Here is a 27628-nt window from a genome sequence, read left to right as displayed (position 1 = left end):
GCCAGTCCCTTGAGGACACCCAAAAAGGGAAGAGTCCGACCCAGGCTGTTTCATCGGAGGAAGGCAGGTATCCTGCCAGGCTGAGGAAGTTGGCCTGGAGAGGGTCCAAGAACTTCAGGTATGAGACCCAAAAGCCACAAAGGCTAGCCAGTCTCTTGAGGAAACCCTTGAAGGGAAGGATCCGATAGAGAGGCTGCCTCGTCAGAGAAAGGCAGGTATCCTGCCAGGCTGAGGTTAGTGGGTCTGGAGAGCGTCCAAGAACTTCAGGTATGAGGCTCAAAAGCCCCGAAGGCTAGCCAGTCTCTTGAGGAAACCCTTGAAGGGAAGGATCCGATAGAGAGGCTGCTTCATCGGAGGAAGGCAGGTATCCTGCCAGGCTGAGGAAGTGGGCCTGGAGAGCGTCCAAGAACTTCAGGTATGAGGTCCAAAAGCCCCGAAGGCTAGCCAGTCTCTTGAGGGAACCCTTGAAGGGAAGGATCCGCTCTAGAGACTGCTTCATCGGAGGAAGGCAGGTATCCTTCCAGGCTGGGAAGGTTTGCCTGGAGAGGGCCCAAGCACCTCAAGGAAAATTTCATTACATGACTTGCATCAATAATACAAAAAGAATTAGTAATTTATTTGTGGTAATTTATCTAGTAGAGCTGGCAGACAAGTTTAATCTAAATCCTATAATTTAAAATGTTACTTCGATATACAAAGACAACGATATATGAAAAATATAGAAACAAATTTTCAAATCAAGATGTAATTGCACCACTTCAAAAGGACTCTGCTTGTTGTATAGGCGATGAAATTCATGACTTTCTCTGATCCTTGGAGAATAAAAAAATATTCAGAACCTAGAAGAATTATTTTCTTTGGTTTTGGAGTACCAAGGGTCTCTTTTGCAATAAATCATTCACAGGAACATCAGATCATCCTCAGAGATGTAAGGAATTCACACCGAAGTACTATTCCCTTGATGTTCTTTATTGATCTTAACATAATTATCTAAACTACTGGAAGACTTACAGCCGTCGACCTACTTGAAAAGTAAGCGAGCATTATTCCGCAGCAATGACAGATACCCGACAAAAGAAATCCTATATTAAGTAGTACAAAAATAAGACGCTTGCTTATAGAACTACCTGACAAGAGTACCATTTGACTGTGTTGTAAAGATAAGACGATAGACGTTCACACTAAATACTAGATATGTTTTATTAATCCGCTTTGAAAAAGCACAAATTTCAACAATATAGTATTTCATTTCACCTCGAAGAGATTCAGTACTTTAAATAGGATTTTACTCCAAACTCATTACTTAATGTAACTTCCGATTAGTACTACTTGAATAGTTCTTCTGTGGAGTTCTAGGATACATCTGACCCTGGTTTACCTTCAGCTTCTGTTCTTAATCGTGCCGCAAGTTTTGTTGGTGAATCCTGAAAAAGTCCCGTAGAAGTTTAGTGAGAAGTTTCATATCCTGTTTTAATGTAGGCCAGGGAATAGGACTTGACCTACATTCTAAAGTATATGGTGAAGTATTTCAGTATTATAACTGGTCTTTCAGATGATATCACAGCATCAATATAAACGACTTCATAAGGTCTAATTTGAGAGGAAGGGTAACGTATATTACTATAGTAGATTCACATCAATTGTGTATTTAATGTCTAGGCCAGTCCCTTACGACGCTCCTGATTGGCTGTTGATAAACCAATCACAGGGCCGGAAACTCTCAGTCTCTCGAGAGAGTTCACACAGGCAGGATGTATGTTCCACCTCTCCTGAGGGATACTTTTGAAAGACGTATCCCTCAGGAGAGGCGGAACATAGATCCTACCCATGTGAATTCTCTCGAGAGACTGAGAGTTTCCAGCCCTGTGATTGGCTTATCAACAGCCAATCAGGAGCGTCGTAAGGGACTGGCCTAGACATCAAATGCACGGTTGACATGAATATACTATACACACAATTACTATTAAAGAGACAACAGAGTCATTTTACAGCAGTAAAAAAGTTTTTCAGGAGAAGTGTTTAAAGTGGGATGATTAATTAAACAAACTATTTTCAACTCAGTTCTGTTTACAAGAGAAGCAACGGAGGAAGAAGTATCCCATAAAATGGAACTTTAGTGCAGATTTGTAAGGCAAGCATAGCACTTAATTAACTGGGTTGAAGAAAGCTGATAGCGTAGAAATAAAGCAACAAATGTGTTAGGAGGCTGAATTAGTCATTTCAACTTTGGGGACGTCCAAAATTTTGGTTGAAGAGAGAGGCTGAATTCTACTTTGTCAAGGAAAATAAAATGGATGTGATTGTAGACAATGGTACAAACTGTGTATTGGAGAGCAACGAAGCTGTCAAAAGTATCGGGTTGCCAACTAGATTTGTTTCTAAATTAGAGGCTGATACATGAAGCAAGAGTAATTCTGTTAATACAAAAGGGAAAATTATACATAAAATTTTGAAAGATTAGACTGTCCCTTCGTCCTAGGATTGGTTTAGCTTTTGCACAATCCTAAGAGAAAGAGAAAGGACTAGTAAAAAAGAAAGAAGAATAGCCCAGAACCCACGAAGCTCATTATTCTTTTGGGAATAAGGTTCATGGTTGCTTACTCATGAGAACCTACCGCTTAACTTGGGAATGAAGGTTCGAAGGCCTTCTAGCATAGTGCGCGTTCTCCTTGTTTTACCTGCGAAGAGACAAAACCGGGTTAGGAAAGGGACGAAATGAAATAAATATATTTTTTGTATAATCTGTAAAAGTTCGTCAGTGCAAATACAAATACTGTCTGGTCATTTTTTGAACTCCTTGATAGTTGATTTTTCAAGATCGCGCTGAGAAAACACATGGTTTTAATTCTAAACGGGTCGAGAGGGTGTGTGCAGAATGGGCAGTGCTTGAAAACGGCGTTGGTGAGGAATTCTTGGTGGTAATTAATTCCTCTCCAATACACGGGAAGAGACATAAGACTTGGGAAACAAGATCAGTCATAGAGAAGGAAGGGACAGACGAATGCTGATGATGAGTGTAGTCGTAAGGAAGAGTAAGGACACAAAGAAAAAGAGAAGAGATCATCAGATCTAAAAGCTGAGGATCGTTCTGAACTGAAAGTCTCTGATGATAACAGTAAGGTCCGCAGTATAGTACAATACTCTGAATGTTCGTGTCGTGATGTTCAAGTTTTATTTTATTTCTTGAAAATTCCAGTCCTATAGAAGAGATATCAGCTTAAATCCAAAGAATTCCTTTACCACTGAATAAGTTTAAGTTACTCTTCCAGTCAACAAGTATAAATGTTACCATGGAAAAATGTTTCATTTACCGAGAAAGCAAAGCCAATGGACTCTTACCGAGAGGACGGATAAACAACGGACAATTAGAGCACAGAATTTGTTTCGTGGACTTACAGGCAGGAAAATACAAGTAACATAAATATAAGCCAAGAAAAAATTGACTGTTTTGTTTTCACAAGGCTCTTTAAATGTTATTAGGCAGCTGTACCTTTACAGAACTGATAATAGTGAAGTGAAATGTCTTGGAGAGCAAATCTGATGAGTTATTGCACTAACTATTTGAATATAGCTGCTTATATTCATTGCTTCCTTGAAAAATGCGACAGTTTTTCCAAGATGAGGCAAAATCATAGGACTTACAAACATTTAGCAAAAGGAGAAAATGAGCAAGAAACTAAATGAGCACAGGTACAATCCAAGTACGAGACGAAAGAGATTGAAAACAAAGAACTTGGTAATCTCTCCATAAAAGTTTACAACCATCATTATAAATAACTTATACACACGCGCGCGCGCACACGCACACACACATACACACACACACACACACTACACACACCACACCACACACACACACATATATATATTATATATATATATATATTATTATATATATAGATATATAATTATATATATATAAAGATCTGATGAAAGCAATTTTGGTCTCGGGCAATAACTAAAGGAATCGTAAGGTTAAGCTAACAGAGTTTCTATGGAACCTTCAGTTTTCAGGAATTTCTTTTTCACAAACAAATCTGAGGAGTTCTTTTTCATATAACTGTCCTGAAGAAATACTTTTTAGAAATAAGAATGAAAAGATCAGTATTAATATCAGTGCAACTTTTCAGCCCTACAAAATAAAAAGATTGTTTTTAACATTTTCCTAGAAAAAATGAGGTTAAAATTCTCAGTTTCAACGTTATTTCAGAACGCATATATATTTCACTGTGAGGTTGATCTTACTTCTTTTCTTCATCAACTTCTCCTCTTCAGTCTTTGCTAGCTCCAGAGCAGTTTTACCTGTTGAAAAAGTTTATAATTAGAAGAAGTGGCTATTTCTAGTTTAGATATTCAATGAACTCAGCAACATCATTTCCTATAGTACAGTTTACTTGGACAAAAGTTCGTGTTTACCGTTCATGTCTCTGACCCTGTCGTCGGGACAAGACTTGAGAAGTTCTTCAAGGGTACTTGTTTGTGCTCCCTTGGCGCAGAAATGCAGAGGGGTCCGTCCTGCAAAAATAGTAACGATGACCTTAGTAATGCCTCGATTAAAAACAGGGTGACACCAAGAAATAAAAAAGAAAATTCCTCCACCGTTAAATCCCAAAATTCAAAGGTTTTATGTATCATTTCCAATTATATATCACTACTGGTGAATATATGCTACCCGTTACGTTTTATACTTCAAACTAAGTTTTAAACCACTCATCATTTTTTTCCATTTTCTCTGTTGTCTCTGTCTTAAATGATATTATGGCAGATTCATCTTCCGAAACGATCTAACTTTTCGTGGCTTCCTGTCGTAGATTAAAAAAAAAGAAAAAAAAATCTAACCTGACTAGTTTGTGAATCCTTCCCTCTGGTTTCAAAGGACGACCCAGACGTTTATAGGATCGGAGGGAAAGGTTGGACGAATTGCCCTTCACGGGCTGTTCTGTTAGCAAGAGCCGATACCGGCATGACGCTAGCTTAATCTCAAATAACTGCGAATTGCCCAGTTCATATAACAGGAACAGCAAAAAATGAAAGGGAGTTGCTATCCATGAAGTATAATTGTGCATGCCTGAGGGAAGTACAAGGTGAAGAGTTGAAACTTATTTTACAATTTTTTCAAACAGGTTTAAAATTCCGCCCCCCCCCCTCCGCCCTACCCGGAAGATGGAGGACAGGTAATAAAAAAACTGCCTATTTCTGCATAGCTACCTCCTTATGTGGGGAACTTCTTTTTGTTTAAAAAGAAGACAAAAAGAGATGAGCTTCAAGGTTCGCCCACATATCTAAGACGCTGTTCAGTTTTCGCTTTTGTGATCCACCTACCGCTTAGGAATCCAATGAATTATAAAGCGTGAAATTGGAAACATAAATTTTAGTAACAGGCAAAGGAAAAAAGCGACAATTACTAAGGAAGCGAGACTATTTCTTGAGATCTATTTTCGAAAATGACGTGGGCGGGGGTTAGAGTCGCATTGTAGTATATTAAGATTTTGCAAATTGCAGGTAAGAGAGTGAGTAAAGGAGATAGATGAGTAACAACTATTACGTTTAACACGAAAGTTCGCTGAACTGATTTGTTAAAAAGAGCCCCAGTCTTCATTCTGAAAAAGATCCTCATTTGGGTCAGCTTTCACTATATTTCGTGAAAAATGGAAATCATTCTGAAGTCACTCTTAGAAGCAGTCACATATCCTGTCTTTTATATGAAGGAAGTTTTTCGCGTAATGGCAATCACACAACGCATATAAAGCCTAAACGCAACTAGCTCTGTGAATAAGGTTAGGAAGAACAATATTGTTAACTTACTCGACGAAACGAAGCCAATAATAAAGGATACAAGAATGTAGATATAATGTAACTGCGAGCTAGCTTTAATGAAGTAAAGCTACTGATTTCGGACAAATAAAATATGGGCCCAAATGTCTTTAGCTGAGGAGAAGTTGCTTTGACAGAGAAAGTCTGCCAGACGTGTTTCTATCCTGAACTTTGGCAAAGGACAAATTTCACAAAACATTGTCCGCGCTGAATGAATGAATAATTACCGTCTTTTTGGAGTGACTATATACCGAGGGTATGATTCAATGTACTTCAGTATATTGAAAGGGCATATAACCTGGGTGTAAACTGCTGATAAATTACCTGCAACAATTACTGCAGTGCACCTACACTGTATTCTATGAATAACGCATTGATTTCAAAGCTTCTGGTCCATGCCAAAATAGACTGATAAGTTAATTCAAGAGACACACGGTATTACCTTCAACGTTCTGGGCATTCACGTTTGCTTTTTTCTCAATGAGTTTCTTAAGGATGGGAATGTAACCGTAATAGGCTGCTCTGTGGAGTGCGCCCGTTTCTGGAAAATCAAAAAAAACAAACACAAACATGAGAATTACACACGGTAAATGATTTTCATTGCAGCACAAAATAATCTCGTGGTGAACAACGAGACTGGAGATGTTTCCAATCATCTACGTCTTTGCTGTTAAAAGTCTACCACATCATTGTCTTAGCCTTGAAATGTAGGGATTTTAACTTGAGATTTGAAACTAAAATAAAGAGTGAATGGCATCGTGCATGCTTGTCGGCTATTTAATTAGTAAAAGTTTTTATCTGTATTAAAATTTGGCTGAAATATATCTGGCAGATTAAAAATAAATTATTGTGCTGTTTTGTGAGAGAAGTAAACCTAACTTCCGTTAGATTACAGAAAAACAGCTCGAACAAAAATTATATATTTTATTCTGAATGGGGAATTTGTTTTGAAGTTGAGTTACAATTCAGTAATCTTCTTCTGGACATATTCGTTACGGTATTGATAAATGATACATGTAAATGTTTATGTAAACTTAGAAAACTGGCCAGCTTTTGGATTCCTTGTAATAAATTGAACACAAGATACAAGATCTGATAAAGACAATTCATGTTTGTTGTTGTTGTTGTCATTGCTCACTATTGTTTGCCGGTTTTTGGGTTTGATAGTCATAAGTATTAGATCAGGGGAAGGATAACAATAAAAATTTAATTTACAAGATGGATTTTATGCCTTACTTAAATTATCAACGATGTTTGGATCAGCAGAGGCTCCCAGCAGGATATTAACTATTGACTCCCGACCCCAGGCAGTTGCCGCAATTAGAGCAGTTTCGCCTGTCAATGTAAAGAGACAAAAAGAGACAAAGCTGTATTGAATCATTGAATGAATGCAGCATCTATCACATCTGATATTTCAGAACTTCCAAGATGTGTATTTCCAAAGTAAGAATAAAAGTCCACCATTCCTTTACCGTTTAAAGTTTGATAGTTGACATCGGCCTTCGCTTTCAGGAGAAGATTGACCATCACCAAATTCCCCATTTTGGCGGCAAAGTAAAGCGGGAAAAATCCTGAAGGACCGCGAGAATGAATGGGAATGAAAATTAAAGATATTAAACAATCTTATGGGGAAAGAGCAGGCTATATTTCAGCAAGCAATAGGGTTTGTGGATGAAGGATTTTTACAGAACAATTAAATGAAAAGGTTGAAACTAAAAGGAAAAGTAGAATGAGATATACATGAATAAACAGACAGTTATTAACAAAGACAGATGGAAAATAGATCTATATAACGATGAAGTATAGAGCAAATAAAAGGAAAATAACAGGAAACAGGTTTTAACCATGAAAATGAAGTTTGTGATAGAACACAGAACTGGGAAAATGTAATGTTTTTGTAAGTGTAAGAATGGGCCTGAAAATGTTTTGTGTCTGTGAATTGTTAAAAAAAAAATGAATAAAAAGAAATAAAAAGGAATCAAATAAAAACTCAGGTTAACGACATAATAAGTATAATCTGTGGCTAAGGATAGAGATTGTGAACAGAAAGTGGCTTAATGAATCTTTGATGACAAAGTGAAGGTGAAAGAGTTTGAAAGTTTGTAAAAAGGAACATTGAGCTGATTAGCAGCTCTCCTAGGGCTGGCCCCAAGTCATATATTCCACTGATTTCGCGTTGGCAGAGCGGGGAATCGAACCCGGACAAAAATGAAAGTGAAGGTTAGTAAGAATACCGTTAAGAGAGTAAAATGACGACAGAAAGATTTCGGAATGAATGCTGATATTGAGTTGGAAGAATAGAGGTGGTTGGCGTAAATAGGCATTTAGGATTTTGAATTAAATTGAATATAGCATTTAGGCCAACGCCAAGCACTGCGACCTATGAGGTCATTTAGCGTTCAGCGCTGAAATGGGAATTGACAGTAAAAGGTTTGAAAGGTGTAACAGGGGGAAAACCTCGCAGTTGCACTGTGAATCACTTGTTACGGAAGGAATGAGGCCAAGGGAGGCAGACTGTGAATGGGAGACAAAAGCTGGAAATATGGGATGACGGATTTTGAAGGTGTCTGGGAAGTCACGCGGACAGAATCGTAGAGAAAATCAAAGACAGGATGATACAAAAGGTCAGCACAGATGAGGCGGTGGATTACAATGTTTTGAGGTTACTTGCTCCTGCAGAAAAAAATGAAGGACCACAGCTTGTTGGAAAGGCTGCAGGAATCTGAAGCCTTGTGATTGCAGAAAAACAGAACATGAACATTAGATTTGTGAGCAGTCTTATGAGACAGTGTCTCCTGCTTTTCTGCACATCGCATGATGCCCTCCTTGCCTCATGTAGGACATGATTTACCATCTAGATTTATCATGCAAGCTTGAATCCTTCCATCCATTAAGCATTGTAAGATACGTCTATCCGTGATTTTGAAATCATATGAAGTAACATGATTCTCACTACCAGCCTGTTTTGAAACATTTTATATATTATAAAGACATTTATAATTTCATTAAGGTTTCTTTATACCGGCATTGTCAGAGAAAAAAAAAAATTTTTCCTCTCTTTTAGAAAACTGCCTAGACCTATACCCCACCTCTAGTTTCGGACTTGGTATTCGGGTCTGCTCCTTTGTCCAAAAGAAGTTTGACAATATCGGTGCTTCCGTCCTCTGCAGCTAGCAAGATCGGGGTGAGACCTGTAGGAAGTAAATTTATTTATGTATGGGTGAAAAGACAATGAACATAATTCTAGATAGGTGCTAGAGATTAATTCTAAGAGAATCTGATCCTCAACAGGAACAGCCAAACAAGCGCTATGGTCAATATTTTTTTTCCATTGGGACGTTTCGGCTTGAACACACTAAACCATTTTCGACCTGAAATAGAGTGCAAAACATCAAAACAAAATTGTATACGAGCAAAGTACAAATCAAACAAAGGTCACACTTTACCAGTAGGTATACAAATTTAAGTTTCGGTGTATTGCCTCTATTTGAGGTCGAAAATGGACGTCAGTTTCAGTGACCATAAATCAATCAAAATCAATCTTTGACGAAGATGCAGCCTTTGTTGACTTCCTAGATCTAAGAATTTTGGTTATACAGCCCTGAAAGCCTGACGTATGCACTTACAGAAATTTTAGTTACGATAAGCTTAGAAGATATCTTAATAATCAGTAATGATTAGCTTAGCTGCTAACATAATCATTAGCTATGAGTAATTAAGTGGTCCTTAATCATTAGCTACGATTAGCTTAACTGATATCTTAATAATCATCGTGATTAGCTTAGTTGCTATTTTAATCATCAGCTATGATTAGCTTAGCTGCTATCTTAATCATTAGCTATAATTAGCTCAGCTGATAACTGATAATTAGATATAATTAGCAAAGCTATCTTAATAATTAGTTATAGATTAGCTCAACTGATATCTTGATCATTGTTTATGAAAATTATTTCTTGTGGCTATCAAGAAATGGAATAGCTTTTTGCTTTTCTTTTTGCTGAGTCACCAGAAACTTGAACGTTGTGCACTTTCAGCCGCGCTGCCTCGACCAAGGTTCCCAAATATATGCTCACTTCGAGGCATTTTCACGCTCTACAAAGAAAACATCCATATTTCTGTAACTTTCAGCGCCTAAGTGGCGTGGTCATTATGGTGTTGGAGTGCCACCTCGGGGGCAGCGAGTTCGATTCTCGGGCATTCCACTGAGAAGTGAGAGATTTGTATTTCTGGTGATAGAAGTTCACTCTCGACGCGGTTCGGAAGTCACGTAAAGCCGTTGGTCCCGTTGCTGAATAACCACTGATTCCATGCAACGTAAAAACGCCATACAGACAAACAATCAATAACTTTTACTCATCATTCAGGAATAATTAACAATAACATTTCCTTTCCATAATTTCGTCTCATCTCAATAGTCCAATGATGATTTAAATCACTGTCCCATAACATTCTCTAATTTCCTGCAGTCTGTCTCATCTCCCTAGTTGCATAACTGACCTTGTTAATAAGTTTTCAGTCATTCTGCCTGGGACAGTTATCTAATTGTCATTTGATTTCGCCTCCTTCAATTGAACAAGATTCATGCAAGTGTTTATCAAAAATATGTTTTAAACATACATACAAATATTTAATATAAACGCACTTGATATATAAACATACACACACATATATAATTATAATATACATATATACATATATATATATATATATAATATATATATATATATATATATATATGTGTGTGTGTGTGTGTGTGTGTATGTGTGTGTATAAACATACCTGTTTTTAATGATTCGACATTAGGATTGGCACCTTTGTCCAAGAGAGCTTTCACTATAGAGGAGAATCCCTTTTCTGTTGCTATTAGCATCGGGGTGAAACCTGTAAAATAAATATAAACTTATACAATACGAGTATATATATATAATATTTATATATATATAATATATATATATATAGATATAAATATCATATAATAATATATACACATAAATGTTACAATATAATTAATTAAAAATAAAGTACACTACTGCTTATTCATTTAGCAAAATAAAGACATGAAGGAACTGTTAACCAAGATGAAAACTTGCCATTGTAAAGAGGCGCGTCCACCTTGGCTCCCTGCCTGAGAAGCATGTCAACTGCCTCCTTGTTGCCGTGCTCTGCCATGTAATATAGCGCCGTATAACCTGAAATAGAAACTCGCCTCGTTAAAATCTTTGACCATCCATATTTCTGTCTTCCTCTGACTTGCTTTCCTCTATATTAGCCGCTTGCACCTTGAAAAGACTCTTGTTTCCTAAAGGACAAAGCAGGGCGCTTGGCTTAGACGTCATTCCAACACAGTTCCAGGGGGAATGTGAGAACAATTGAAAGTTCTGATACATACTGAATGTCTTTAGTTTTCATCATCATCATCATCATCATCATCATCATCATCAGTTTTTCAAGTCAAACTTGAAGAAACAAAATAGGAAGGGGTTAGAAGAAAAAGAGATGAGTTGGAGAAAATTCCAGAGGAACAGAAATATTCACTAAATCAACTACTCTGACAATATCTGATCTTCTCAGGGTTAATGTGGGTTATGGTGATCTAGAACGCCAGAAAAACCAATAACCACAGAAAAGGGTCGATGAGAAAATCTCATGGGGAGGAGAAACAAAGGAGGAGGCTCCCCAAAATGGAAGCACTGGTTGAAATAAGGAGGCATAAACCAACATCAGTCTGAGAAACATGGCTATTTCTTCGTATTGGAATGGGATGGAATTTAGAGTTTAGGCCAAACGCCAAGCACTGGGAACTCTGAGGTCATTCACAGCTAGAAAGGGAAAAGAGTAGGCAGGCTTAAAAGGTGTAACAGGAGAAAAAACCTTGCAAATGCACTATGAAATACTTGTTAGGAGAGGGTGGAGAGCAAGATGGAAGAAAGGACATATAAATGGAGGTCCAGTAAAAGGAATGAAAGGGGTTGCAGGGAGGGTGTTGAAGGGACACTGCAAAGAACCTTTAGTAATGCCTACTGAGGTGCACTGGCGCCACTAACCCTCCCCTACGGAATTTCTACGCATTATTCACGACGATCTTCGCTTTCCCGAACGGTCTTCAATGTGTAGGTATTGGGGCAACATCGTTATCACTGTTTAGTCCGCGGGTTGATCATTTTTTAAAGGTCGTATCATGTCCTGCAATTAGTTAACTAATGAGCTTTGAAGTGAAAGCTTAAAGAATCTCATGGTTTGCTTTTCAATTACAAGAGAATAACCTTTAAAACTTAGCTGAATGAAGGAAAAATTTCATAATAAAATCTTAATCACTGATAAAAAAAAAAAACTGAACTATTCTGAGTAAATCGCCGAGCATATTTCATCGTTCAGTTGTGGATCCCATACTGAAAGATAATGTTCTCCAGTTGAGGTCGGATTACAATTTTGTTTTGTAAATAGGCGTGAATTGTTAATCGTAAGTCTTATTTGGTTCCACTGCTGTTTGTTATCCAAGAGGTTTGAAATGCAAATGGTGGAGTCCCGCCTATTTTGGATAAGCGCAAAGAATTTCGTACTTCAAACCACTCGAGACCTTCCCTTAACCAATACACATAACTAAATTCTAGCTTCACAGACCCGCAGCGTTTTATCAGTGGTTTACGAACCATGATGGATTCAACATCCATACGCACTCCAGATCACAAGGCTTTGTTTCACGTTAGGCAAATTGCCTCTCTTGTTCTGGGAGTTTTTAGGCTTAACATGAGCCTCTCATTCCATGTGTGTGTGAATATATATATATATATATATATATATATAATATATATATATATATATATATACATATATATATATATATATATAATATATATATATATATATATATATATATATATATATATATATATATATATATACATAATACATATATATGTACATATATATGTATATATATATATATATATATATATATTATATATATATATATATATATATATATATATATATATATATATATATATATATATATATATATATAATATATATATATATATATATATATATATATATATATATATATATATATATATTATATATATACTTTTTTTAATTAAGCCGATAATTCAGATTCTGTAAAACATAAGTGTTTAAAGCTACCGATGCCAATTTCGTTACAGCCATTATTGCCAGTTTCATTTGGCTTCCGTATTATAATGAAGAATCTATCATATTCAGAATATCAACTTAGTATACACACAGTTTATTTTCAGATGGGATGAACTCAGAGCGCTCATGGGGTTTCTTGTCTGTACGGTTAGGAAGTCTTAAGAATCCGGTTTCGCAAGAGACGTCAAGAAGGACCCTTCTTCTGTGGTATATTGTTCCCGTTTCCCTTTCCTCCGGATCCTCAGTTCTTCCAGAGCACAATTTCTTCCCGGAACATCTGCAGGAACTCAACTGAACTCAGATCTTTAACTTTGTCATCTCTGGTTTTAAAACCTTATAAAGATGTTGTTTACTCTTTATATTACAGAAGTCTGTATAGTGTTAAATGTGCAGCCTAAGCTGTACGGGCAAAGTTGTTTCAGCATCTGCCTCACACGATGGACTTTTTTCTGCGCTACAGTCAATTCAGATGAAGGCTCTCCATCCATAACGAGTCCTTGTCCAAATTTTACGTTGATTGGGAAGCTGCTTTTCATGCTGCATGCTTGTTCACACGAATATTCGATTTTTATTTAATTTTATGAAATTCGTGTGTGAGTCAGCTCTGAAACAGCCATAATCGCTTACAATTTTATTTTATTTTTCATCCATTTTTTTCGTTAATATAAATATATATATATATAATATATATATATATATATATATATATATATATATATGTATGTATGTATATATATGTATATGTATATATATATATATATATATATATATATATATATATACATATATGTATATGTATGATATATATATATATATATATATATACATATATATATATATATTTAATTTCCTACCTGTTGCTGCCGACGGCTTAACATCTTGTCTCTCCCATTTAAAATTGCGTTCCTTTTGGAATCTGTTCTCCTATCTATGTAGATCTTTTCCTCTCTTTTCCTATCCACGATTTCGCTGAAGATTCAACTTGTCCATCTTATTCTTACTGACATCTCAACCCTTTGTCGTTGATCACAGTGAAGCGCAAAAAGCTTGATCGTTATGGTGATTCAATTTCACCAGTAATTTTTATCTGAATTCAGAACGTTCACGTTGCTTCTAACTTGTTTTGGAATGATCTCATTATTCAGATTGCTAAATAAGTTATCAAAAGTTTTACGTTGGACATATTGGTTTTTGTTCGGAGTATTGCTCTCTCAGTTGAGGTGGTTCTTCTCATGTTTTCATCCTCATTTGATGAGCGATGCCATTCTCACCTCATCTCTCGATCTTCTCTGCTGCAAGTTCTCTATATCTCATTCTTTTTTGCATGAAGTACTTTGGTCACTGCTCCGTATATTCTCTGTCGGCCTTACCACACCAGCCAGGCCGCCTCATATGGTTGTTCTTGTGTGAAAACCGATTCTCTCTCTGATCGTCCCGCCATTCATTGTTGGGAATTCGCTTCCTGCTACCGTCTTTCGTGACCCTTCTAACCTTTCATCCTTAAAGAGGAAGGTCTACATTATTTTCCTTTCCTTTTATTCTTTTCTTCGGGCCCAGGTTGTAAAAGTCATTAGGTTGCACGGCCTCCCTTCTCGAAATGATTCGAAAAATTTCTTCATTCAAATAAATAACGTTTGAATGGTGAATACGAAATGGTAAGTTTGTCGCTCTGAATAAAAAAAAAAAAAGAACATTACGAACGATTCTGTTGAAAAGTATTGAAATATTGTAAGTTCTAGTATTAGATATAAGAATGAAAGATTAGCGGAAAAGCTTCAGTTTCTCACAAAGGAATTTTTGTTGACCGACCGAACGTGACCAACTTACCAGAAGCGCTGGCACGAGAGACGAGGGAGCCCTCGTCGACCAGGAAGTTGACCATTGCTGTGTCGTTGTTGTGGGCTGCCCAAAGCAATCCGGTGTATCCTTTTTGAAGACCTGCAGTTGATAAAAAGAAAACTTTCGATTTAGGAACTATGCGAAGTGGTTTGTTCAACCATTTCTATTTCGGTAGGTACCACTTTCTTAGATATGAATATCAGATGAATTTCAAACCAGCTCCTCTGTAGAGCTTCATTTCTTTAATGAAAAACTTTGATTTTTTTCTTCATAGTTACATCCCATGACATGTAAGAAAGAATGGAAGATTCGTAGTAACTATGACAATTATTTGGAAAATAATTCATCTACTCCAAATGTTTCTTTGGCTCATGATAGTTCTGTCCAAAAAGTGAAACGATAGTTTTTTATCTACTACTGCTACTACTACGGCTATTACTAATATAGTCAACACAATAACTAAAAAAAAGTAGTCTACGGCTTAGATGGTAAACAGACAAAATCTCTTTCATTCTTGTTTGCTTGTCAGCCTTGAAAAATCAGCCGAAAAGATTGGTCTCGACCCAATTTTGTATATTGTCACCCTAATGACATCCGTCATAATGTCTGAAATGATTTCACGAGACTATTTGATTTGTCATTCTGTTGATCGACTATATAACAGCTCAAAATTGAAACACATGTACAACAAAATAGGCTATACAACATGCACATACAACAAGATAGTCTATACAACATACACATAAAACAAAATAGTCTATACAACACATACATACACATACAACAAAACAGCCTATACAACATAATAGTCTATACAACACATACATACACATACAACAAAATTGTCTATACAACACATACATACAGATATAACAAAACAGCCTATGCAACATACACATACAACAAAATAGTCAATACAACACATGCATACAGATACAACAAAACAGCCTATACAATAAACACATACAACAAAATAGTCTATACGACACATACATACAGATACAACAAAGCAGCCCTTACGACATACACAAAAAACTCGTCTATAATGAACAATAAACATCTTGTCTTCATGATCTTTTATTGTAATAGATTTCCTTCCTATTCCTTCAATAAACGGCGCTGACTTCTCAACCGCTTCCTGTAAGAATTCGCTGCGTGACCGTAAAGACTTCTCCAACTAACTTGATGATAATATCACTCGTATTGCTCAACCTATTCCTCTTCATGATGCGTACCGACAAACTCGTACCCTTTAGCTCCTCAGTGGCGTGGTTGGTTTGGTGTTTGCTTCTCACCTCGGTGGTCGCGGGTTCGATTCTCGGCCATTCCATTGAGGAGTGAGAGATGTGTATTTCTGGTGATAGAAGTTCACTCTCGACGTGGTTCGGAAGTCACGTAAAGCCGTTGGTCCCATTGCTGAATAACCACTGGTTCCTTGCAACGTAAAAACACCAACATAACACACTCCCAGAAATCAACACACCAAACATTCTACTTGCCGCCTTGAGCAGGCCATTCATAGCATTTACAGCTGTCACCGAAGCTAGGTGCTTCTTCAAGTATCTCATTATCATTAATAAGTAACATAGTTTAACCAGACCACTGAGTCTATCAACTTTGATTTCTATTCAGTCGTGCAAATTCTAGGCGAGTGTTTATGCAATATATTTAAGCACAGAATGTCAGAACATATTCTGTGGTTTCTAGTTTTCTGTAAAAGAAAACTAGAGAGATGGCTATTTGTCTGTCTGTCTGTAATTTTGCTGTCCGCCGTCAGATCTTAAAATCTACTGAGGCTAGAGGGCTGCAAATTGGTATGTTGATCATTCACCCTCGAATCATCAAACATACTAAATTGCAACCATCTCGCCTCAGTAGGTTTTATTGTATTTAAGGTTAAAGGTAGCCGTAATCGTGCGTCTGGCACCGCTAAAGGTGCCAACTACGCAAGCCACCCCCTGGTCGGGGCTGAGAATTTCATACAGCATTATACACTATACAGGACATTAGATTGTTCCGGAGAAACTTCAACACGTTTTTTGATTATTATTTGTGAATAGTAGAACTACAACCACTATGACCTACTAATACAACTAAAATGCTTACCAAGTTTTTCTGTATATGCCAATAAATAATTCTTGTTGACACTGTCTTTGCGAAGTTTATGGCGAACGTCGGCGAATTTCCCCTTCCTCGCGAGTTTGAGGAACTGCTGAGCTGTGGAGAAGAGTCAGGTGTCAGTGAAACGACCGCTCTCAGTAGGAGTCTCAGTTTTAAAGACGAAGATTTCTACTGAATATATCTAATAATCCGCCATTTCCTGACATTTCTGAAATAAAGTACAGTCGGTGCATTGGGTGTGAGAGAGAGAGAGACAGAGACGAGAGAGAGAGGAGAGAGAGAAAAGCAGGATATATATATATATATATATATATATATATATATATATATATATATATCTATATATATATATATATATATATATATATATATATATAGATATATATATATATATATATATATATATATTATATATATATATACATATTTATATCTTTCTTTATGCATTTATTACGTTCCAAACTTTCGTGATTCAGTTATACAAACACATACACACAGACGCACACAGGCACACACACACACTCGTATATATCTAGTGTGCGTGTGTATGTGTGTGACTGAGCAGCTGGTATAGTGTGAACAAAGCCAGGAAAGGAATGGCCTCCAAGGAAGCAGAACAGAGAAGGAAAACGCGGAGACTTTGGGGCCGCTGGAGAACTCTGCCAGGCAGCAGCAGCAGCACCTCAGTAGAGAAACGACACTCACCGTGACATTCCTGCTTTTCTTTTTCTGCGAAATCGTCGCAGTCAATCATACCGCCGTTGTTGTTGTTGTTGTCGTTGTTGTTGTTGCCATGAACGCTGGTGACCTTGTACTTTGCCCAGAAGACGCAGATGATCAGCATCAACCTCAGTTTCTCTATTTTATTTCTCATGGTTTTTAAATTTGATTTTATACCTGCCTGAAAAGATTTAATAATATTTATATATATGTATATATATGTGTATATATATATATATATATATATATACATACATAATACATACATACATATAAACACATACATATATACGACAATAATCTATAGTAGCAATATAAATCATTAGGTTCCATCTTTCCAATGCCTGCAACAATTGTTGCCAAGACAAGTTTCATCCGATTTTAGATTCGTGAAGTTTTTTTTTTTTTTTTATTTATTTATTTATTTATTAGTTTTAAATGATCAATTCACAAAATTCCTGTAGTGAACCAAGCCTCGATTTCGGTCTAGAGGAAGAAGTTGTCGAAAGTATTACGGAGTAACTTATGAAAAGACTTTCAAGGAATCTTCCGGAATAATATTTGAATAAGAGTTGAGGACCCATCCATTAGAAATAGATACCTGTGGATGGTCCGGATTGGGATTCAAATACTCGTGAAAAGAATTCCTTTATTACAGTGATGGTAATAAAAAAAAGACATAAGAATAATTTTGGTATTTTGGAGGCTATCCTAAGTACACCACTGGATTTTCATTTAGAAATACAATAGTAAAAAAAAAGTAGATTAGGAATGTAGGCAAGAAATTGAAATATCCCCATTCTGTATAAGACAACGCATTAAAAGAGGAAAAAATTATTCGTTTTATGATAACAACAAAGAAACCCTCCAATACGAAAAAAAATCTGCTTGAACTACCACATAATGATAGTTTCGAATAAGTCCCATCTAATTAAGAATTTGGAAGTTAGTGTAGCATTTAGTAACAACGGAGCAATGAACCTTATACTTAAACAGTACCCTCCGTCAATACTAAAGAATGTGCTTATCAAACTCCACGTAAACTATGTAATAACTTTTACACTGGTCAAACTGACAAACAATGGAAAAGTGAACATCTAAATTTTCTTATATAACAGTGAAAAGGATTGTACAATCAACTGGGCAGGGGCAAGAAACTTTATTCTAATAATCTAATTGAGTCTAGTTTTATAGAAGACAGTGTTTTTTTTTTCTTTTTTCGCATAAATTTTAAGGTAGGTGGTTGACGTAGACAGGAAAAAGGTAGGCCACCACCCGAACCAATTATAGGTATTATCTATTTTGTTCGGCTCTACCTCCTCTTATCTACCTACCTACCAGGTGTGACTATTTGGGTTGGTTTCAAACCGCCTGTATATATATATATATATATATATATATATATATATATATATATATATATATATATATATATATATAGTGAAATGGCTTTGCAATAAACCAAACTGGTCAGGATTACACCCACTTTTCCATATCCTTGGGGTATATGTGATCTATCTATTTATCTGTCTATCTATATGCACACACACACACACACACACACACACACACATATATATATTATATATATATATATATATATATATATATACGTATATGCATGATAACCCTAATTTTATTATATATATATATATATATATATTATATATAATATATATATATAATATATATATATATATATATATGAGATGTACGTCACTCACCCTGGAGAGCCACATCCTTCATGCAATAGCATTTCACTTGAAGTTCTAGTAGATTATATATATATATATATATATATATATATATATATATATATATATATATATATATATAGATATATATATTCGGATGAAATGATCACAAAAGTATACAAATGTATAGTATGTTTGTGCAACTGAGCGTGAGTGTATAATCTATATATATATATATATACGTATATATATATATATATATATATATATATATATATATATATATATATAGATATATGTAGATAAGTCCGTGAGAATTCTCTCTTATGGTCGTGATTAATGACATCACTTCATCCCGGCCTTGATGGAATTATTACAATAATCAGTAAAAAGAAAGAAAGAAAAACAAAGCATAGAAAAAAGGTGAAACGCGGCTGGATATTACTGGTTATTTGATAACCTTTGTTTATGATTGTCGTAATGCAAAAAATAAATAAAATAAAATAAAAAACAAAGTATTCCTGACTTCTCCCAGTGACTGAAACAATGAGGACACTGGATGCACGCATGTCGATCACATACATGGAAATTTTAAAATAGGCCAATGTTACAATATTTCTGGGAAAATTCCCACCTTGGAAGGTCCCTGTCGATCAATTTCATCAAAATTAGAGAATAAGTGGCAGAAGACTAAGATATCAATAAAAAAATTACTAAAGTACCTTTCAACATAGTCATTTGTTTGGCCTTTTTCAAGGCAGACTCTTTTTTTTGTTTTTTGTTTTTTTGTTTAAGAGAGATTTAAAAGCCTCTAGTCAGCAGCCATTATTAATGTATGGATGGGAAGCATGGGATTAGAAGAAAAGAGGAAGTGAAGCTTGAGAGACACAGATGAGAATGCTGAGGTGGATTATGGGAAAATCGCTGCTTGAGAGATTGGAAAATGACGAAGTAAGAAGGGCAGGCTTAGTAAAGATTACAGAGGTGATAAGAGATGGTATGGGCATGTGTTGAGGATGGATGACGAGGAGGGAGTGAGGAGGGCTTAGGAGGAACCTGTTAGAGGAAGAAGATCGAGAGGGAGACAGAATTAGATGGCGAGATAAAGTGAAGGAAAATATGGAGGGAAGAGGTTTGGTGGGGGATGATGTCTTTGATAGAAGGCAGTGGAGACGGCGCATCAGGCAACCGATCCTTTCATGTAGGGATAACTATGGGAAAGAAGAAGAATGAGTCAGCAGCTATTACCGACATCCATTACGTTTCCTTAGCTCCTAGACCGTGGAAGGGGGAAGGAACAATGAGGATAAATAACGTGGATATCGTTAATGGCTGCTGACGAGAGGCCTTTGAATCACTCCTGAACACAGACAAAATTACAGTTACTGCCTGCCGTGAAAATTGCCAAGCAAATGACTGTTGAAGGCTACTTTAGTATTGTTTCTTTTTATTTCTTTATATTGGTCTCCTTCCATTTATTCTCTAATTTGGATGAAATTGACTGACACTTAACCTTCCAAGATGGGAATTTTCCTCAAATATTGTAGCATTGTCCTATTTCAAAATGTACATGTCTATTTGACTATCTTAATTTATGCGATCTTCGACATGCGTGCATCCAATGTCCTCATTGTTTTATGTATCTGGAAAAGTGAGGAATGCATTTTTTTGCATTACGATACCCATAAACAAAGTTTTGTTAAAACTTGGTTGGTATTTTTTACAATTTCTAACCTTGATCCACGTTTTCATGGCCACAGGTTAATCTAAAGGTCAATATTTGATGGTTTTCTGATTCTGACGAAACCTTATCGATAGGTACTTTACGCATGGCTGTTGTTATTTTGCAAGCAAAATATTTACTTTATTTTATGTCTTCAACAATAATTGCATTGAAGTACAAGGGCTTTATAACATATCTTATCTAAATGACAGTAGTATATGTTCGTCAGACATAATCAAATACCAGTATCACTTCTCGTTGTCATCTGAAATGCTATTGCTGCCACCTCAAAGACTATTCTATCTGCGAAACTTTGTTCACGCATCAAATATTGTTTCGATTATACGGAGACCTCAGGCACAGAAAGAAACTGAGAGCGAGCGTGTTGTTCAAGACTTGACGGCCTAAAAATACTTTCCATCTCGATACTGCTTCAAAAATTCCAGTTCCGCGAGAGTACGTACCTCAATCAGTGCTATAAGCAATCCTTTATTTGCCAGTCAAAAAGTCGTCATTTTTCTCTCTAGTAAGGAAATTCCATCCCATTTCCTGTGCGACTGTTTTGGCGCATCAAATTGTTACCAACTTGCATTTTTGTGAGGGTGCCGCAGTTGGGGAGTCACGCACACGATTACCTTGAGACGAACACACTCCCCGTGATCTCTGCCATGGCATCGGGTTCGCTCGTTTTTCCTTTGGATGAATTTCAAGCTTCAGCGTCGTTAAATGCTGCAGTTTTAATTGACAACATTTCTACAATTAATCTTTTTCTAGAATTTTTCTTTGAGTTTCCGTTTAACGACCGCCGCTTTTTGGCTGTGAACAGGATCAAAGGATCGTTTTCTTTTATTTTTCTTCTAGTGTACAGATTACAGCGGCTACTCAAATACGTACTACATACATACATAATGCTTCTGATAACTATTTTCCCAGTTAACACAGGATACTTGACAATTATGTATAACTCCCTGTCACAAAAGAAAGATTCATTCGTGAATATTACAACTCTTAATGTACAGTTCTGTGCCATTATCCTTGTTTGAGTATATGACTTACAATAGCATTCGCAGCAAAGTAATATCACCTCTGCGTAAAATTCAAAAGATATTTGTTTTTATCATTATTTTTCAACAACAGGAGCCAAAAAACTTGAAAATTTAAGATCGAATAAAAAAAAAAGGGGGGGGGGGGACATCTAAAAACATTAAATGACCACGTAGTGACAACATAAGAAATTATAGGTGCAAAACTATATCACGGCCATTCATTCGGCTTCATGTTACATGAAGCACAACGTGAAAAACGGACGTAAAACAGTGAAACTAGGAAGTCATCATAACGTCGTCTACACACGTCCGGATCCATACGAAATCACACAAGCCGGAAGAGTTTCATGATACACAGACCTACTGCAGGATTTTCCCATCAAGATATTCCCGTCTGTTCTGTAGGACTTGCGAAAACATTGCCCCACCTCGTATTGCTAACGGAAAAGGGAGAGCTGGTTTAATTATGAGATGAATCCGGATGCGGGTCGAAGATTTTTCTTTTCCTGCTGCCTGCCATTTTTTCTAATCCTCGCCCCGCATCCCGACGTATCTCGTGATCTCATCAGACTTGTCTCTCTCTTGTTCCACACCTCTTACCTCGATAGCATTTCCTGGGAGGGAAGTCACTGAAAAGTCTTCGCGAGTGAATTCCTAACTAGAGTCTGACTCGGCTTGGTAAGCCAAGGTCGAATTATTAGAAGTCTAAATCAAGATATGAGTAATATACATATATATATATATATATATTATATATATATATATATATCACGTAATATATTATAAATATATATAGTTATAAAGATACTGGATATATATATTATAGTATATACGTGTATATATAATATATATGTATATTATACTATATATATACAAGATATATATATAATATAGAATATATAATTAGATAGAGTATTAGAGATATATATATATATTATAGATATATATATATAGTAGATATATATACAATATATATATAATATATATATATCTATATATATATATATACATATATATATATATATATATATATATATTACTATAAAATCACAAAAGTAAGCACGTGATTTTGTTTAACAGCAAAAGCCACAGGGAAAATTTTTAAAAAATGAAAAGACAGAGTGCCAAGTACTTTCGTGTATTTACCACATCTTCGGGGCACAAAGTAATACAAAACGTAAAAACTATTGAGCAAGAAAGCTCTCACAAAAGCAAAGTGGAAAAAGAATTATATATGTATGTACAATAAGGCCATTACAAACAGAAACAGCATTCGTCCAGATTACCCAACCGCTTAACACCCCAACAAGTCAAAAGAAAAAAAAAAAGTAATTGCCCAATGACCCAATTACTTAAAGAAGAGAAAAACACCGACTATGCCAACCAGTTTTTTATAAAACAACTGAACTCACAATTATGAATAGTAACAATAATAACGGCACTAACAACATACTTAAAACACCAATAAACAAAGATAACTGATTGAACAATATTGTCAATATGAAATACATATAAATAAATAAATAAATAAATAAAAAAAAAAAAAAAATTTTTTTTTTTTTTTTTTTGACTAGTACAAAAACTTTAAGGATAATGTTAAAACTCACAAGAAATACATAAGAAGGAACTTGACAAATACACTAAATTAAAGAATAATGTTAAAACTCTTCACTATTTTATCTATGATAAGACTGTCTAATTTGTACATACCAGGGCTCAAATTTAAAAGTTTTCCAGAATAAGTCTTATAAAAGCAGATTCAATTATATTCCTACTAATATAATCATTACAAAATAAAATCTCTTTTGCCTCTGTCCAATCAATCGCATGGTTAACATTACTAAGGTGAATAAAAAGGGCACTAGAAGTCAGTTAGAACAGGACAGACTTCTAGTGCCCTTTTTATTCACCTTAGTAATGTTAACCATGCGATTGATTGGACAGAGGCAAAAGAGATTTTATTTTGTAATGATTATATTAGTAGGAATATAATTGAATCTGCTTTTATAAAGACTTATTCTGGAAAACTTTTAAATTTGAGCCCTGGTATGTACAAATTAGACAGTCTTATCATAGATAAAATAGTGAAGAGTTTTAACATTATTCTTTAATTTAGTGTATTTGTCAAGTTCCTTCTTATGTATTTCTTGTGAGTTTTAACATTATCCTTAAAGTTTTTGTACTAGTCAAAAAAAAAAAAAAAAAAAAAAAAAAAAAAAAAAAAACAAAAAAAAAAAAAAATTTTTTTTTTATTTATTTATTTATTTATTTATTTTTTATGTATTTCATATTGACAATATTGTTCAATCAGTTATCTTTGTTTATTGGTGTTTTAAGTATGTTGTTAGTGCCGTTATTATTGTTACTATTCATAATTGTGAGTTCAGTTGTTTTATAAAAAACTGGTTGGCATAGTCGGTGTTTTTCTCTTCTTTCAAGTAATTGGGTCATTGGGCAATTACTTTTTTTTTTTTTTTGACTTGTTGGGGTGTTAAGCGGTTGGGTAATCTGGACGAATGCTGTTTCTGTTTGTAATGGCCTTATTGTACATACATATATAATTCTTTTTCCACTTTGCTTTTGTGAGAGCTTTCTTGCTCAATAGTTTTTACGTTTTGTATTACTTTGTGCCCCGAAGATGTGGTAAATACACGAAAGTACTTGGCACTCTGTCTTTTCATTTTTTAAAAATTTTCCCTGTGGCTTTTGCTGATATATATATGAAATATATATTCAGTTGTATTCCACATAGGAAAACGTGAAATACAACTGAATTACATATCTTCGTGCCTAAGAAGATTACCAGTAATATATATATATAATATATATATATATATATATATATATATATCACAAACAATATTAATAATAACTAAATTAAATGAAAATAGACATATTTTATAAATATAAATGACAAAAATTCGCCATGGCACAGCGAATGACGCTTACGGCAGCATTGCAACCTCTAGCTCTAGTATAAGCAGAGATCAATATAATTATATTGATATCTACAATTAAGTCCCAATGATTGTTCCACAATTTATTAGTAAAAGGACCAATTGACCACTGGTAGTTTCGTTATGACAATGTGACACCTATATACATATAAAAAATGATGTTTCTCGAGTATTACCCACAAAATCAAGAAGATGATAGTGTGGGCTTTAATACACACACACACGCGCACACACACACACACACACACATATATATATATATATATATATATATATATATACATACGTATATATATTTATGTATGTATTATGTATATATATAACGTATGTATGTATGTATTATGTATGTATATGAAAATTGTAGCCACTGCCGCCATGAAATTTTTCTGGATTCGCAAATGGAAATAAAGTACGTAACCATTCAGCGGCAACTTGATGATCTTAGACTAAGTCTTAATTTAATAAAGAAGCCCAATGGCAACAGTTTATTCGTTTGTACCTATTTACGTGATAAGGCAGCCTTGGTAAGTATCTGGAAGAATATCACAAATATTAAATCGTCTCCTGTATGCGCACAGGTTATCAGGAAATAATTTTTAGAAACAAGATACTTATATAAGTGATTGTACATAGTTCCCATCAAACCTAGCAAACAGTGGAAGGATAAAGAGATAGTGAAATTTGCGCTTGCCCTACAGTCTGGAACCGTCACAACATTGCTTGCTTTCCACATGTCTGGAAAATAAAATAAATAGAAAATGAAAACAGAAAACAGAAAATAATAGAATTTAGTAGTTCAGGGAAGAGAATCTTGTTAGAAAACAGTAGGAAAAATCAGCAGGATCTTCACAGCCCTATTCATGTGTGAGTTTAGATTCCAGATGTCTGGGAAATAAAATAAATGAAAAATAAGAAAAAGAGAAAATAATAGAGTGTATGTGGTTCAGGGAAGAGAATCTTGTTAGAAAACTGTAGGAAAAGTCCAGCAGAATCTTCACAACCCTACAATCTATGATGTCTACAGTCTATTTACCACCACTAGAGCGAAAACACAAGCCAATAATTGGTTTTGACAAATTCCAGGAAGGTGAACAGCACCTGAAAACTGATCACCTGAAAAGGTCGTCTTCAAAGGTTAATTGCCAAGTAGCGATATATTAGTGTGAACAGATTTACTGAATTATACATGACATAAAAATTGATTGTTATCAACTAGATTTGAAAAGAAAATGTTGTTGGGTAAATAGTGTTACAAAATTTCAGTGGTTAATCCCAACTTGATTTGGCGGCTCTCAGTAAAAAACGTAATTTGAATTTCACAAAAGGACTCAATACCTGAAGGTTCTTCCTGACTTTCCCTGTTTTCAAGGTAATTTGCTACGTTATCAGGTAATGACCTTCCTAGTTAAATAGATTAACATGGAATATCTATCGTTTCCTGGTAATTATACCTACATACACTCGTGCACACCTTTGCCTGTCTCTCTGTTTATCTATACAAACACGACACATACAATTATACACACATATATATGCTGTGTGTGTGTGGGTTTGTGTGTGGTTGTTCAGTCAAGTATTTGGCTATTTCATCTGTTTATACACAAACTCTTCTTTTGGTTTTGCGTTGAACCTTCCACTGAAAGCTAACTGCAATTTTCCTTGCCACATAAAGATGGTCGCAATTTCTGAACAACCGGTAAATGATAGACGAATGAAGCTTCTATCTTGTCACTAACTAAACAATTTACAGTTGCAGATTACCGAGAGTTCGAATTCCTTGAGATAAAAAGTGCTGGTTCACAGATGATGAAAAAGAGCAAAACAACTAATGGGTGATGCATAAAAAGGAGTGTCAACACAAAAATCTGCCTCTATGAATATATAGTCCGATTTGCCAACTTTCCTGTACTTCATCGAGAATTGAACAGCTCATTATTTTTTGCGGAAACTGCTCTTGGGCCAACGCTATGACTGATTTTTGGGATTAAAGTATTAGATATTTTCCGAAACTCTCTCACAAAAACTCGAGTAATTGCTCAAATTTTCATCGCTTGTTTTGAAGAATTAGGAAATGTTGAGTGTGTCCATATAACAACTAATAAAATGAAAACGACGAAGACAAATTGACCTATGTTGAGTGAAGTTCACAACACAACATATAGCACGACCTTGATTCGTCCTGAAGATGACAGAGCAGCGAGAAATACCAAAATAAAGATGGCAATAAAAATCTAAAATTCGTGGTGACTAAAGAAGAAGAAGAAGAAGAAGAGGACTCTTGCCCCTGTATGGTTCATGACATTTTGGTCTTGTTTAAGGGATCGTAAGTCAGTTGTAATTACTGCAATTATGTTATTACCAGTACCCGTATATATTATTGGAGAGACCTTTTTACAATGTTCCTAGAAAGGGTCGCTTTTTCGCATGAGCACTGACCATATAAAACTTTTAAGTATAACCAAATGACATTCTTCCTTGAATCATAAATCGTGCAAATGAAGTTGCCAACTGGCTCCGAATGTCATTCTGTTTTCTCTCCATTGTCACTGAAATTGCCATAAA

At 35.3% G+C, this 27628-nt stretch overlaps 1 protein-coding gene across 2 annotated transcripts in view; it reads right to left on the bottom strand.

The window, feature by feature from the left end:
- Positions 1–1171: 1171 nt before the first annotated feature.
- The window catches only part of LOC135216110 (ankyrin-1-like), a 56617-nt gene continuing 30160 nt past the window's right edge, over positions 1172–27628 (bottom strand). For both annotated transcript variants that reach the window (XM_064251149.1, XM_064251150.1), the window contains exons 2-14: positions 17632–17827; positions 16912–17022; positions 14794–14904; positions 10905–11003; positions 10594–10695; positions 8904–9005; positions 7287–7385; positions 7051–7149; positions 6257–6355; positions 4417–4515; positions 4246–4302; positions 2616–2678; positions 1172–1424 (exon numbers count right to left, since the gene is read on the bottom strand). In XM_064251149.1, the coding sequence (XP_064107219.1) occupies positions 1381–1424; positions 2616–2678; positions 4246–4302; positions 4417–4515; positions 6257–6355; positions 7051–7149; positions 7287–7385; positions 8904–9005; positions 10594–10695; positions 10905–11003; positions 14794–14904; positions 16912–17022; positions 17632–17800 (1254 nt within the window). In that variant the 5' untranslated portion in view covers positions 17801–17827 and the 3' untranslated portion in view covers positions 1172–1380. The remainder of the gene's footprint in view (positions 1425–2615; positions 2679–4245; positions 4303–4416; positions 4516–6256; positions 6356–7050; positions 7150–7286; positions 7386–8903; positions 9006–10593; positions 10696–10904; positions 11004–14793; positions 14905–16911; positions 17023–17631; positions 17828–27628) is intronic.

Source organism: Macrobrachium nipponense, chromosome 6 (assembly GCF_015104395.2).
Source record: "Macrobrachium nipponense isolate FS-2020 chromosome 6, ASM1510439v2, whole genome shotgun sequence".
Lineage (NCBI taxonomy): Eukaryota > Metazoa > Arthropoda > Malacostraca > Decapoda > Palaemonidae > Macrobrachium > Macrobrachium nipponense.
The sequence above is the reverse complement of the archived record's forward strand: the minus strand, read 5'-3'. Positions and strand labels throughout refer to the sequence as shown.